This window comes from Aulonocara sp. 'chitande type north' Nkhata Bay, linkage group LG20, assembly GCF_057382095.1.
Source record: "Aulonocara sp. 'chitande type north' Nkhata Bay isolate Kocher_YH1m ecotype deep benthic linkage group LG20, A_spYH_male_GT1.1, whole genome shotgun sequence".
NCBI lineage: Eukaryota > Metazoa > Chordata > Actinopteri > Cichliformes > Cichlidae > Aulonocara > Aulonocara sp. 'chitande type north' Nkhata Bay.
Window position 1 is genome coordinate 29,026,808 of NC_141363.1, and position 13,578 is coordinate 29,040,385.

Consider the following 13,578-nt stretch of genomic DNA (forward strand, 5'->3'; position numbering starts at 1 on the left):
AGTTAGCACACACACTGTTAGCCTGCTGTTAGCTAGTTAGCATTTCTCCTCAGCTGATGATTCACTTTTCATCAGTGAGACGGCTGCTCTGTTATCAGATGGTGCTGAGACCTGGACCTGGTGTCTGCAGTATGGATCAATTATTTATGCTGTAAAACCTGGACGAATGACGACGACAAGAACTGATTATTAAACATCTGCAAACAGCATTCATGTTACATTTCATGAAGGGAAAAGAAAGGAAATAAAATGTTAGTATGTTGTTTAGACACTAGAAATAAACTAATAGATCACCCATCAAATCAGTTTCACTTTATCATTTTTCAGATTTTTTTACAAAGATTATAGATCAGCATGTTTTATTTGCGCTTTGTCCACTGATTATGTCACTGATAAACACAAGCAGAACAGACTGTTTTAGACTTTTCAAAGGTTAAAATATGGATTCAAATTTAAAAGGTGACTCTGTGATCCAGGTGTTTGTGAGTTTTGGTAGAATCTACATGGATCTGATTGTGTTTCCGTTCTGTTAATCTCATGTATTTCACTAATATTCCTAAACGTACCAGCCAACAGTGAGAGAAGGAAATCTTATTGTATGTTATATGTGTAGTGTTGTTGGTCCTGATGAGGAGCACCTCAGGGTGCCGACTCACACATTCTTTATTATTCAGTGAAAAGCCACTGACAAGGCTCCAGCTTTGTGTAACTCAGCTGTGAGTCTGTATTTCTGCATTCATCGTGACATAATGTTCATCACTTACTTATTTCAGCTAATTTTCTTTTCATGAATCTGATGGTTTCTAATGAAAGTGGATATGACAAAGACCAGGAGACAGAAGAAAAGGAAGCAAACGGGTGAAGGGCGGAGCCGCTGACCCCTCACAGAAACTGTTAGATTTGTATTGTTGATTGTCATTTATGCTTAGAAATATTTACTTATATATGCTTAGAGTTTTGTAATTAGTTGTAGATTGGTAGAGGTTTTGATCCTTGATAGTCTGCAAACTTTGTGTGTATTAGACAGCACTTTGGGAGCATGAGAGGTCATACCGTGTCTTATTGTTTTATGGTAGGATTAACGTAGTTGCGTCTGTTCTAGTCTAAGTGCTCTTTGTTTAGATGAACTGCAGGACTTCCTCACCGTGTTATCTAGGATGAACCATCTAGGGTGAGGGGGAGGCTACCCTCTTCCTGACCAAGGATGTTTGACCCTTTGATCAGCAGTCCACACACACACACACACACACACACACACACACACACAGGCAAGGTACTCTTTGTTTGTATGTAGACGTCGTATGTTAATGAACCTATGCATATTCATGTAACCTCAATAAAAGGACAGTGTATGGGAGAACGGACGAGAGCAACTGGGGTCAAGCGAAGGGACGGCGCTCTGTCCGGTCTCTCCCGTGCACGAGTAACATGAAGAACTTTGCCTATTTGTGTCTTGCTTAGCAGTGTAATTATATTGTCTTAACGTTCCAGCGAATAGGTTCAAGCTACAAACCTATCATTAATTGGTCCTTCGATGCCGGAGCCCTGGAATCGCATTCACCGAGGGGAGGAGAGGCACGCTGAAAGACTGACGTCAGCCAGGAAGTTCCTGTGGATTCGCGGTCTGTCTTTTCTCCTCGATGAATGACGGTCGGCGGGATTTGAGCTGATATTACACTCTAAGCAACGCCAAGTAAGTTTAAAGAGGCCGACTCTATAACCGTGTCGTTGTGCAGTCTCCGCCACTGTGTGAGGCGTTGAGAAGAAGCCGACTCTATAACCGTGTCGTTGTGCAGTCTCCGCCACTGTGTGAGGCGTTGAGAAGAGCCCGACTCTATAACCGTGTGGTTGTGCAGTCTCCGCCACTGTGTGAGGCGTTGAGAAGTTCGCTACTTTGTGGAGCGATAGCCGGGTTCCTTGCTACTTTGTGGAGCAAGAGGTTCCTCGCTACTTTGTGTGGCGAGAGGTGAGTTCTCCGCCACTTTGTGGGGCGTTGAGAAGTTCCGCGGGGTCCAGACTGTGCTGGACGATAGGCCTATTTTGTGTTGTTTTTGTTGTCGTCGTCGTCGTTGTTGTTGTTGTGTGGGTGTGTGCGGAGCAGAACATGTGGTCTGTGACACCGACTGTTGTTGTTATCATGGGTTTCTAAGCAACCAAGAGTGAGTCGGAGGGAGACAGACGTTTGTGCTGGACTTTGCTCCTGGCAGCACAAAGTATTTATGTAAAAAAGAGAGGGAGCGACGGCTCCACAGCTGCGCGGGTTCACGCGAGCGCGGTCACGCGGGTTTCACGCGGACCTGAGCCTTGCGGTTAATCGCAGGCTTATAAATGGAAGAGATTCAAATGTTAGAAGTTTTCAGAAAACACACCAGCCTTGAAGAGTGTGTGGAAATGGCCAGCCCACATCAGCAGCTGTGCTCTGGTGGGTGGCTTTCCCCCCACCCCTTCCTGACACAAAATGTTAACAGCCTGTGTGCCAAACCACTGAGGTGGATAGTTGTTAAAAGTAACCTACATTAAACTTGTGGTTGCTTAAATTCAGTACGATGACATGTGAGGTGAAGTGATATAGGTAAATATTTAAACTAATGAAGTGCATAGAGGCACTTGACCTGTGTGAAAGACTGTCGTCTTATTATGAGCCATTGTTGAGATGTAGAGCACACCTGTGAAAACAACTAATATGCTGAACCCTGTATGAAACATCTAAAAGTACATGATGGAGAAGCTGAGTTGAATATGAAAGTGTAAGACTTTGCCGCTGTGGGCAGAGCAACTACTGTGTGATGTCGCGTTGCAGTTTTGTTTTTGTTTTTTGAGCTGATGAGCAAGCTACACATTATCAGATCAAGAGCTGTCTGAGAACTACTCAAAGAGAGGGAAACAGAGAGTGTGCAGCGTTTCCATGAGCAGTTTTTCTGCACCTTGACTCGTGTGTGTGTGTAGCATCAGCATCATGTTTTTGTTTATTTGTTTTGTTGTTAAAAATAATTAAATAAACTGGTGATCATGCTTATGGATCACCATGGCACATATCTCCAGCCATATGGTTTATTTATGCAGATGAAAAAGTGAGTGTGAATGTGTCTGACATCACAGTGTTTTTGTGCGCTGTGTAAAAGTAATTGCCTTTGATTGTGAGTGAGAGCGGTGATTCTGCAGGTCACCAGCTATTGTAACGAAAAAAAAAGAAAAAAAAGAGTGAAAAAGAAAAATAATCATAGGAAAAAGGTTTTGTGTTGATCAGCCAAAAACAACTACAATTTCATTTTCTGCTTTTAAGAAAAGACTGTTCACAAAAACACAGAGAGAGAGAGAGATGTGTGTTGATTAAGCAGTGATGATAATAATGAACATGTCTTAGTTTGTCACTTTCAGGTGAAAAGCAGACCTGAATCAATTTTCCACATGCAGCAGTCGGAAGAAAGTTATATTTTAACATCATTGGAAACATGCAGGCCAAGTTTCTGGCTGACTTATTTACAGCGCCATGTGTCTCTCAACCTCACAAGCAAGCAAGCTCTCACCCCTCCCTGAAGACAAGGAATGCAGCTCCAAAGCAATAACATGATAAAGAGACAGCATCAAGTCCTGAGCAAAAAAGTCCCAACAAGCAGCAGTAATGTGGATAAACAGCAGCAGAAGAAGAAAGCAAACCCATCTTCCTGTCTGATTGGTTGAATTTCACGGAGGGGCGAGCAAGATGGCAGCGTGAAGAGGAGTTTTTGTTTGAGTTCTCAGCACGAGACACTTATTTGACGTCTTTCTGGCCTTCGGGACTTTTTTGGAGATCAGCGCGCTAAACTTGCTGGATCTGAGGCCAGGGTCTGCGGCGGCAGCATGTTGAAATGCTCAAAAAGGACTGAGTGACTCGGGCAAGCCACATGCGGCTAGCATGCTGGCTAGCGACCATAGCTACATGAAAGAAATGGACCCTTCATGATGCGCTCAACGTGCCGGCGCTGTGGTGGGAAAGGCTCCATCATAAACACGCCCTGCGCCCTGTGCAGAGGTTCAGGCCAAGAAGAAGAAGACGACGACTTCCAATCCCAAGAAGGTCGGCCCCAGTGTGGGCAAGCTGATTGTGAAAGCCGTGGCCGCCCTCAAGAAGGCTCTGGCTGCCGGAGGCTACGATGTGGACAAGAACAAGGCCCGTGTCAAGACCGCCATCAAGAGTCTGGTGGCGAAGGGCACTCTGGTGCAGACCAAGGGCACCGGGGCCTCCGGATCCTTCAAGATGAACAGGGTTACTGAGACCAAAGCTAAGACGCCCGCCGCGGCCAAAGCCAAGAAACCGGCAGCAGCTGCTAAGAAGTCGCCCAAGAAGGCAGCAGCAGCACTTCAGCTACTAGACAGGACAAAGCTGAAGGAGAACTGCCGGGACTGTTGAAGTGGGAGAGGACAAAAGAGTGAGAGGACAACAGAGTGAGAAGACTAGGTGAGAACACATAGGAATTATTTAATGTGGGAAATCAAAATTTGGGTTAGCAAACCTGGGGAAAAGAAAACTGACTGCTTAAGTTGGAAAATTGAGACGGAGTCTGAAACATTGCGAAAATAGAAACATATACAAAATCACACACACACAAGCAGAACATGCATTAACCCTACTAACAATTCCAAACACAAAATGACTCATGAAGACTCATAGCACATTAGTTAAGAAATGATTAAATAATAGCAGAGAAGTGTGTAGGAAAGGCAGCTTTAAGAACATGCTCTGCTGGAGATGCAGCTCCACAGACATGCATTAGACCTGCCTAATAACACAAACACATGTAATGAAAATTAGCTTGTTATCTTTCATCAGTGTTAAAATAGTGTCAATTTAGCAGACACTTGTTATCAAATACTGAATTTATCCTAAAAAAAAAAAAAAAATTGACTCTCCAAGTTGCAGGACAACAATTTAACTTTTGTGGGAAAAAAAAAAAATCCTGGTTTGATAAATCAGTGATCAGGCAATAAATTTAGTGTTAAAATGGTAAATTGGGAGAAGCTTCCTGCTTGATTGAGGCAGCACAAGTAATTTACTGTATGAGGGAAATTGTCTTTTGTGATACTATTTTGAACATGCTTTTCTGTCGTCCTGTCAACTTAGTGGGTTAATAGCTGATATGCAAATTAGTTGATCGGTTTTAGATTAATGAAAGGTGACTGAATTCTAGTATGAGTGAATGAGATGTGTTGGAGTTGTTGTGTGTTGAGTGGAGACTCTAAAACACTGAGTTTCCTGCTTTGATGTGCGAGTGAATCCTGTATTTAGATACACAACTCTGAATACGTCAGAACAAACTTCTTTTGTGAAGTGCATGACAGCATGTCACATGTTTTATGATGAAGGGAAAAAAGGAAAACTGAATAAAATAGATCTGTGGCCTAAATGAGTGAAGAACACAGACCTGGTGATTAAACTCATAAGTTAAAGAAGACATTAGGCTTATGTTGTGAGTGGTGCAGCTGATGGTTGATTTGGAGTGAATCTAGCTGATGATTTTTCTTTTGTTGTGAAGTTGAGCCTGCCAATTAGTATGATGGTATGATGAACCATGCTAATGGTATGATTTACCCTCCTGAGATGAGGAGTTTGTGTCATGACTTAACAAGGCCTTTTTATTTTGATACTTTCACAGTGCACTGAAAGTTTTGTTCGATAATCTCTGTTCTTTAAGCAGATCTGCACGTCGGGAATTAAAAGCGCTACACGTCGTCGAGAAAATTGTGCCAAGTGAGTTCTCCACATTTAAATGGACTCTGGAGAAAGCCACTTATTTGGGACAATTATTAAATGACAGTCCCAGTCCAAAAGGATTCAGCGATGTAATCCAAACTAAAGTTCTTCTTTTTCTTTTTGAAATGACGTCATTTTGCTGAGAGTGGAAACTAAATGCGACGATAGGTTCCACTATCAGCAAAGAAAGAAAGAATGAATGCATGAATGAGTGAGTGAAAGGAAAACAAACTGACTGACTGGTAAAAGCTGACAAAAGCTGACAAGACTTTACTGATGTAACACGACTGTGTGAAGTTGACCCCCGCCTGGCAGGGGTGCAGATGAGTCTGTGTGTGCTTCCCTTTACAGAAGCAGAAAGATGACAGCAACGCTCGAGGTTGCGTGATGATTTAACATTTTAAATGACATTTTCTGTGTCTGTGAATTTACTATGTGTGCGTCATTCACTAGCTTGTGTGCTCACAGAGATAGCTGTGACAAAGTATGCATACGCCTGTGCAAGCGCTAACATTTGCATTTTCGTTTTTACAGCATTACGGTTCTTCATGTGTTTGATCATGTGATTTATAGGAATACTGGCTAATGTTTCTCTACTACAAGATTTCTGGGTTTATGTGTGAAGAAAACTGTAGTTACAGGCTATATGTTGATGGAGAAATTAATATAGTTTGAGACATACTGTGATGAGACCAGTGTTACTTTTTCCACAGCGAGTGTTAACTTTATGGTGTTTTATGGCACCTCTGGAATGTGGATGGCCGACGCCTGCCCACCAGGATAGTCAATGTGTATTGCTAATGTTTGTTTTTCTGAGACTGTGTTTAGAAGATTCAGCTGAAGCGGACAAGTGACATGAGTAAAACAAATAAGAGATTACGGTAATTATGGAATAGTTTATTATGGGCTCATTTGCTGGCCACTTTTGAACCCATAATAATAATATATGAGTGGAGTGACTTTGCTTAAGAGAAGTCACTGATTACATTAATGTTAACAGAGTACATGGGATAATCCATGTCTGAGGTGAATTAGGGTAATAGTTGTAGTTACTGATTTGAGAAAACCTGCACATGACACTTGTCTTGCTGATGTTGAATGCTTATTACTCTTATGATACAATTGTTTACAGGTATGAAGTTTGATTTCACTTCCAGATTTTGCTTTCCAGGCCGTGATGGTGTGTATGCAGGCTCCTGGGAGAGCCAGGTGTTAAGCAAACTTAATATGCAACACACGCTAACATCTTTTATTGCAGGGTTACGGAGCTACTCCAGAGGAGATGCCCTGATGTTGCCTGGGACATGATCTAGCTAATCTTTTTCTTTAAGACAGGGATCCAGGTTTGGTGAGTTGACGCATGGGAATGTCCATGCGTCAAGAGGTGGAGTGCAAGGATTAACATTAAACAATGTTTACTATTATTGTTGCAGTGATTTGTGTGATTAGCCGTTTATTTACAAGTATTAAACCTATGCAAGTGGTGCATCCATGTTCAGATGAGGCTTTGATGGCCTATAAGTGAAGTTCACTGAACTAAAGAATGTGGTTTGATGATTGTTGACATGCTCTCCAAATAGAAGTTTTTCTTCTTAGCAAGGAAATACAGGTGCAGCAGTAATCTCCTGAGAAATCTTCAGAGGCCCAGTGAGAAGCGTGAACCATTCCAGGCATAGCTGACAGCCAGGCAGTGGTTGAGGTCAAAGGTCAAGCTGGTTGGGGCCCATCATGAGATCAGACCTTGGAGCCACAGCAAGGACCATGAAACTGCCTGCAAAATAGAGGAGAGGATCGTCCACAAGATGGGAGCTGAGGCCAGGAGAGAGACTTCAGGAGGATCAGAGATCATCTTCAGCACAGCAGACATCACACAGAGAGCTGTGCTACTGAGCTTCCAGGAAATTTTAAATAAAATGAAAGATTCAATATTGACGCTGAGGAAGACAACTAAGGTGTACGACGTGCTCTGCCTTAAACCTTCAGCAGCGTTGGAACATGAAAACTCGTGGGATGAGGGGAGCGTGCCAAGCTCCATCGACAGCACAGAAGGAGTTCGAGGATGACATCATGATTCTGTGAAAGCACAGGAACCAGAAGCTATGGTGGTGATGACAGCAGTTTCCTATGAACATCACCTAATGCTGTGCCACTGTACTGTGCATACGATGACACTCTGAAGGCTGCTGGGATCATAACAGCAGTAAGATGACGGAACCCAGCACCCTTTCCACAGAGAGCTTTTCTGCAGAGCGTGGACAATGAAGGAGTCATAAATATCCCCCTCGCAGGATGAAGGCCTGAAGTGAGGTGATGGGAGGCCATAAAACTAGAGTGCTGAGAGGTCTGCAGCTTTGGAAATAGCTGAGACCCATGTTGACAAACAACAAAACTAACTGGTATGTTTGAATGTTTATTCTACATACATTTGGACTCTGGTCCTATGGACAACGAAACAACTAGAAGAGACATTCATGACGCCCTGCAGAACTCAAACCACTCTGCAGAGAGACATGTGATTTGCACACCCGGAGGAAGCATCACCAAGCTGAGATGTTTTTGGAAATGTTATCTTCTTATTTTCACTATTAAATTAACAATTTGTTTGTTTGTGGGATGCAGTTTGCCATGAGATGAGATCAATGAGGAATGGGATAACTGCTAATACATTTGTTAAACTGTGTACCTTTTCAGTAATTTAGGGTGATTTGACATATGCTGAGTATAAAAAGGTTTGCATTGAAACTGTCAGACATGAGGTATTCATACCTGGGAACTTTTCAAGCATAAAGGTCAAAAAGGGGGGAAATGTTAGATTTGTATTGTTGATTGTCATTTATGCTTAGAAATATTTACTTATATATGCTTAGAGTTTTGTAATTAGTTGTAGATTGGTAGAGGTTTTGATCCTTGATAGTCTGCAAACTTTGTGTGTATTAGACAGCACTTTGGGAGCATGAGAGGTCATACCGTGTCTTATTGTTTTATGGTAGGATTAACGTAGTTGCGTCTGTTCTAGTCTAAGTGCTCTTTGTTTAGATGAACTGCAGGACTTCCTCACCGTGTTATCTAGGATGAACCATCTAGGGTGAGGGGGAGGCTACCCTCTTCCTGACCAAGGATGTTTGACCCTTTGATCAGCAGTCCACACACACACACACACACACACACACACACACACACACACACACACACACACACAGGCAAGGTACTCTTTGTTTGTATGTAGACGTCGTATGTTAATGAACCTATGCATATTCATGTAACCTCAATAAAAGGACAGTGTATGGGAGAACGGACGAGAGCAACTGGGGTCAAGCGAAGGGACGGCGCTCTGTCCGGTCTCTCCCGTGCACGAGTAACATGAAGAACTTTGCCTATTTGTGTCTTGCTTAGCAGTGTAATTATATTGTCTTAACGTTCCAGCGAATAGGTTCAAGCTACAAACCTATCAGAAACCTTGCTAGGATTTTGTTTTCTTTGCATACATTTATTTTGTTCATTTAATTTAAATTTTTAGCACTTTGTTGCTTGTGGGTTGTTTTTTACATACCTGTAAATAATGACCAAAGGCCAAGGCAATTATTATCAACTTCTAGTACTAGTGCTATTACTGGTAGTATTACCTTTAGACTTCTGTGTAACACTGCCATGGTAGTCAACCGTCCCCGTATTCCAGCTTGTCCAGCATGCTCGAGTCTGTCAGAGCTCCTGTTGGTCTGTCACGTCCGCTCCTGTTCAGGGTTCTAGCGATTGTCTTATTTGAGACTGAGGTCCTCGGGTCTCGTGGCACCTCTGGGGTCCTCAGACAGATCTCCCAGACTCGCTCTCTGTGCTTCTCTTTGACTTTCAGTCCAGCTGCTGACACACTGTGATAAGTTTGTATCAAACCTGCTTTGTGAGAATCGCCTCTTTTTCTCCCGTCTGTTTCTTTTGTAGTTTGAACTTGATTGAGTGCTCAGCAGCAGTTTGCTTGTGTCATAGCTCAAAAAAGGTCAACTTTTTTTATTCATTTTAGTTTTTTGCGTGTAAATAGAAATCATTTCTCCTGCTAAGGAAAAACTAGTATTTTTATAAATGTCATGTTGTTGCACTAAAGATTCACTTTCATTTCATGTCTTCACTTTGATCCTCTTGTCGCCTCTGACCTGAGCGATCAGTAAGAATAGAAATTGGAGATAAAGTATCTGAATTTCAGGAGCGGGACCACACCTCCAAACACACCCCCTCTAGTTCTCATCTCTATACGTTCCCCCAGTTCTACAAGCTGTTTGTTCTCGTTCTTAAATGAGGACGTGGGCCCAGTGAGTGAAAGCTATGTACAGATGTGAGGACACATGAAAACACTGACGAGTCACAAACACACAGAAACTTGTTGTTTTTCATGTATTTTATTTAGTGAAGGATACTGTTACTGCAGGATCTTTAATCCTCTCAAGCACCTACAGATTCTGCAACAGATCAAACACACACAGTCAGACGTGGTTGGCTGTTCACTGTAACAGTTCACATGAAGATGGAAGCTAAATAAAGCAGCCTGTTATTGTTGGCATCACAGGTGGATCACTGAGCACCTGTTTGGCTCTGCTGCTGGTTTTCCTTCCCCTTGTGTCATGAACCGTTCACATACTCTTCATCCTTTGAGCTACTTACTCAGACAGTTGTAGGTCAGCTCCAGGTATTTGTACATACGCGGACAGGTGTCGCCAAGCATTCCACTGCTTGCTCTCATAGAACAGGTGCGTTTCCCATTACACCTGTGGATGCAGAGCAGCACAGTGCAGATGAAACACTTAAAGGCAGGTAGTAAAGATCCCCAGCTGACAATGCAAATTAAAGACACATTTGTTTGTTGTTTTCTCATACTAGACGATGTGTATGAATGATGTGGATGTGCAAAAGAAGTACAACACTAATTATGTAAATCCAAATACTGGTGATTAATAACACTGATCAAACCCAGGCTATAACCCCTGGCTGTGTGGGGACAGCAAACGCTGTGAACACAAAGTGATGGTTGCACGTCCCAGCTCACCCAAATCATACTTTCAGCTCCGCTAGCTTCAGAAATATATGTCGTTAGCTACGAGAGGAAAGTGCCAAAGACCAAAGACTTCATAGTCATGTTTAAGATCTCGTTGGTCACTCACAGTAAAAAGTCACATTAATGTTAAAGCTGTACCTTTCAGCAACTTTGCTAGTGGGGTTTGAACACTTGATGTTTTCCATGTGTGAGGCCTCCCGTCTGAAGGAGCATATGTGTGGATCACGGCGCCCAAAATCAGCATGGTACACGTGGATGACGTGGCCCTGGTCTGTCAAAGAAAGCAGTGCGTGCTGTTGAAAACTGAAGAAGGGTGCTTGGAGAGGCAGTTATCAGGACACGTCAAAGTTTGTCGGGTCACACGTGATCTTACCGCACTGCAGTTCGACCATAGACTGCTCGCAGGTTATCAGGTGAACTGCCAAAGTAACATCAGTCAGATTAGGTGGAGCACTCAGAGCCTACTGTTTAAAGCAGGTGCGTGACTCACTTGCTGGTATACAGGTGTAGGTGGTCTGGATGTATTTAAAGGTGTCATTGCAGGGATCTCTTGCAAAGATGGCCGGGGTTACTTCACACACCTTCTTGCCGTCACAGCTGAACAGATAATAGAAAGTAGAGTCAGCAGTGAAGCACCATGGGAAATCCCACCAACGCTGAGAAGAACAGTCTTTCATTGGGTTCTACGTGATTATGGGGTCTTGTAAGGTAAAAGGAATTCCCCACAAATATCATCAAAGTGAAATCGTCTGTTTTGTCTGAGGCGAAAGGCTCGCAGTCCCAGCTTTGCACTGGATCTGATAACCTGGCATTTCTTACTCCACGATCATTATCCATGAAAGCAAGAAGGCACTCTGATTCTTTTATATTCACTTTTCAAAAAGCATCTCGTCTTCCAGACATGATCTCTCACATCACTGAAGTTTCACACTATACATGCAGCACATTTCATCCCCTGTTATTCTACAGGACCTGTCCCGACTTCTTTGATGTTGGGCTGAGAAACAAACTCAGAGCAGGTCCAGTCAATCAACAATCATTTATTAAGCACATGCATGTGGCGATGTACACAATACCACCTTCTGTGTCGATCTCAAGAGGAAGCACTTAGATACACAGTTTCATATGTCAGGGTTAACGCTCCTTCATGCGCAGGCAGATAACATAACATGCATCAGTTACAGTTAGAACAGACATAATTCCTTTTTTGGTAATCTTCTATAACACTTAGAAATATCTATATGTGGTAATCAGCAGCAGTGACATCCATTGATAACAAATACCGGTGTGTTATTGGGACGTATACCTTGTCCTGATGGTGTCTTCAGCACCCTCCAGAGAGCACGCAGTATTGATGGCCACCTCTTCAGCTTTCTCTCCACTGCACGTGTCCCGGTCTCTTCGTCCATACATGGACTCCTGGACACGAATCACTCCAGTTTCTGTTGGACATCACAGAGGCAGGTATTCAAACGCAACGACAGAGCTTACCAACCAGGGACGTCTGCAGCTGCCGTCAGCCTCACAAACTCACAAACACAAACTGCAGAGATGCTCACTCGCTGCTTTGTATGCTTCCCAAACACAAATGTCATTCCTGTCTTACATACTCTGTACTCATAGAACCAAATCAAGGATCCCTTAAAGAAACGGGCGTGTTTTCCAAATCTAACTTAGTGGTGATTATATTAAACTCATGTGTGCCACTTATTTAGTTTTGATGCAATGTTGTGTGGAGGTTCTTCCAGGTGGTAAATGACGGTGTATGTTTGCTGAAACACTTCACAGGGTTTAAAATCCACCCGTCCATTCTCTCCCGCCTATCCTCAGAGTGTGGGGGTAATGTACCACCGTGTGTGGCTCCTGGCTCTATACGACCACTGTGGCTTTCTGTATGGACACTTTTTCTAAGGCAGCTGAAGAGATGTGAATAAAAACTGGAGGAATAGGACACTATGGTGTAAAGCTTCTGCTGGATATCAGCATGTGGAGTTCTGTACTCATGGTTTAAAGTCGGTCCTGAGTGTTTCTGCTCTCGTACCTCACTGTGTGTCTATGATGTGATCTGTGTTCGACATTCGTCCCCAATAAATAAATAACAATAACACGTAGAAACACTGCAGCGCTGAGAAACATGAGTGGTTGGGTCTTACCACAGCTCAGCCGGTGGACGTGGTTCCCACACGTGATGACTCTCTGCGCACCTTTAAAGCACACATGGAGCAATTAGTCTAACTCACATATTAAAACTAAGCACACTGAGAAACAATCAGACTAGCAGACACTTACCTGTGCTAACAAGCAGACAGGCTGCTGCCAACACTGAAAAACAAAGGAGCAGCACTCTCAATTTATAATGTGGCCAAATATGAAAACACGTGATACTTTACCCTTAAATACATGAACTGAAGAAATCTTCTTCAGCTAGAAAACAACATGAATGAGAAAATGCTGACTGTACTCACAGAGCGTGCTGCTGAGGTGGAGCATGGTTTCAGGGGACCCAGTGAGACTGATGCTTGCAGCAGAAACACGCAGCATTTATAGCTTTGAGTCTGTTTGCAGTCTCATCTTATCGTGCTAAACAAACCTTACCCCCCAGACTTTTGTTCAGCTGGATACGTGCCCAAACATGTGGCCAGGTGCTCGCCCAGTGAAGGATTTGACATGATTATACACACATGCAAAGAACACACAGTCCTGCTTGGATCAAACGTGCTGCAATGAATTTTTGAAGTGATCGATAACAGTAGAGCTCTTTACTGAGTTAATGTTTGGACCTTTGCTTTGTTTTTTGGGGGGGGAG

At 43.1% G+C, this 13,578-nt stretch overlaps 2 protein-coding genes across 2 annotated transcripts; one reads left to right on the forward strand and one right to left on the reverse strand.

The window, feature by feature from the left end:
- The first annotated feature begins 1,534 nt into the window (after positions 1-1,534).
- On the forward strand, positions 1,535-9,682 carry LOC147305863 (histone H1.5-like). The gene is made up of 3 exons (XM_086278941.1): positions 1,535-1,622; positions 4,011-4,327; positions 9,668-9,682. Exons 1-3 carry the CDS (start codon positions 1,535-1,537, stop codon positions 9,680-9,682), a joined length of 420 nt encoding a protein of 139 aa, XP_086135067.1.
- A 418-nt stretch (positions 9,683-10,100) lies between these two features.
- Positions 10,101-13,328, reverse strand: LOC147305864 (L-rhamnose-binding lectin SML-like). The gene is made up of 9 exons (XM_086278485.1): positions 13,238-13,328; positions 13,062-13,094; positions 12,926-12,976; positions 12,079-12,214; positions 11,263-11,369; positions 11,146-11,190; positions 10,911-11,043; positions 10,382-10,485; positions 10,101-10,179 (listed from the first exon to the last, which is right to left on the reverse strand). The coding sequence occupies exons 1-9, from the start codon at positions 13,311-13,313 to the stop codon at positions 10,163-10,165; spliced, it is 702 nt and encodes a 233-aa protein (XP_086134611.1). The 5' UTR covers positions 13,314-13,328; the 3' UTR covers positions 10,101-10,162.
- Between the last annotated feature and the right edge of the window lie 250 nt (positions 13,329-13,578).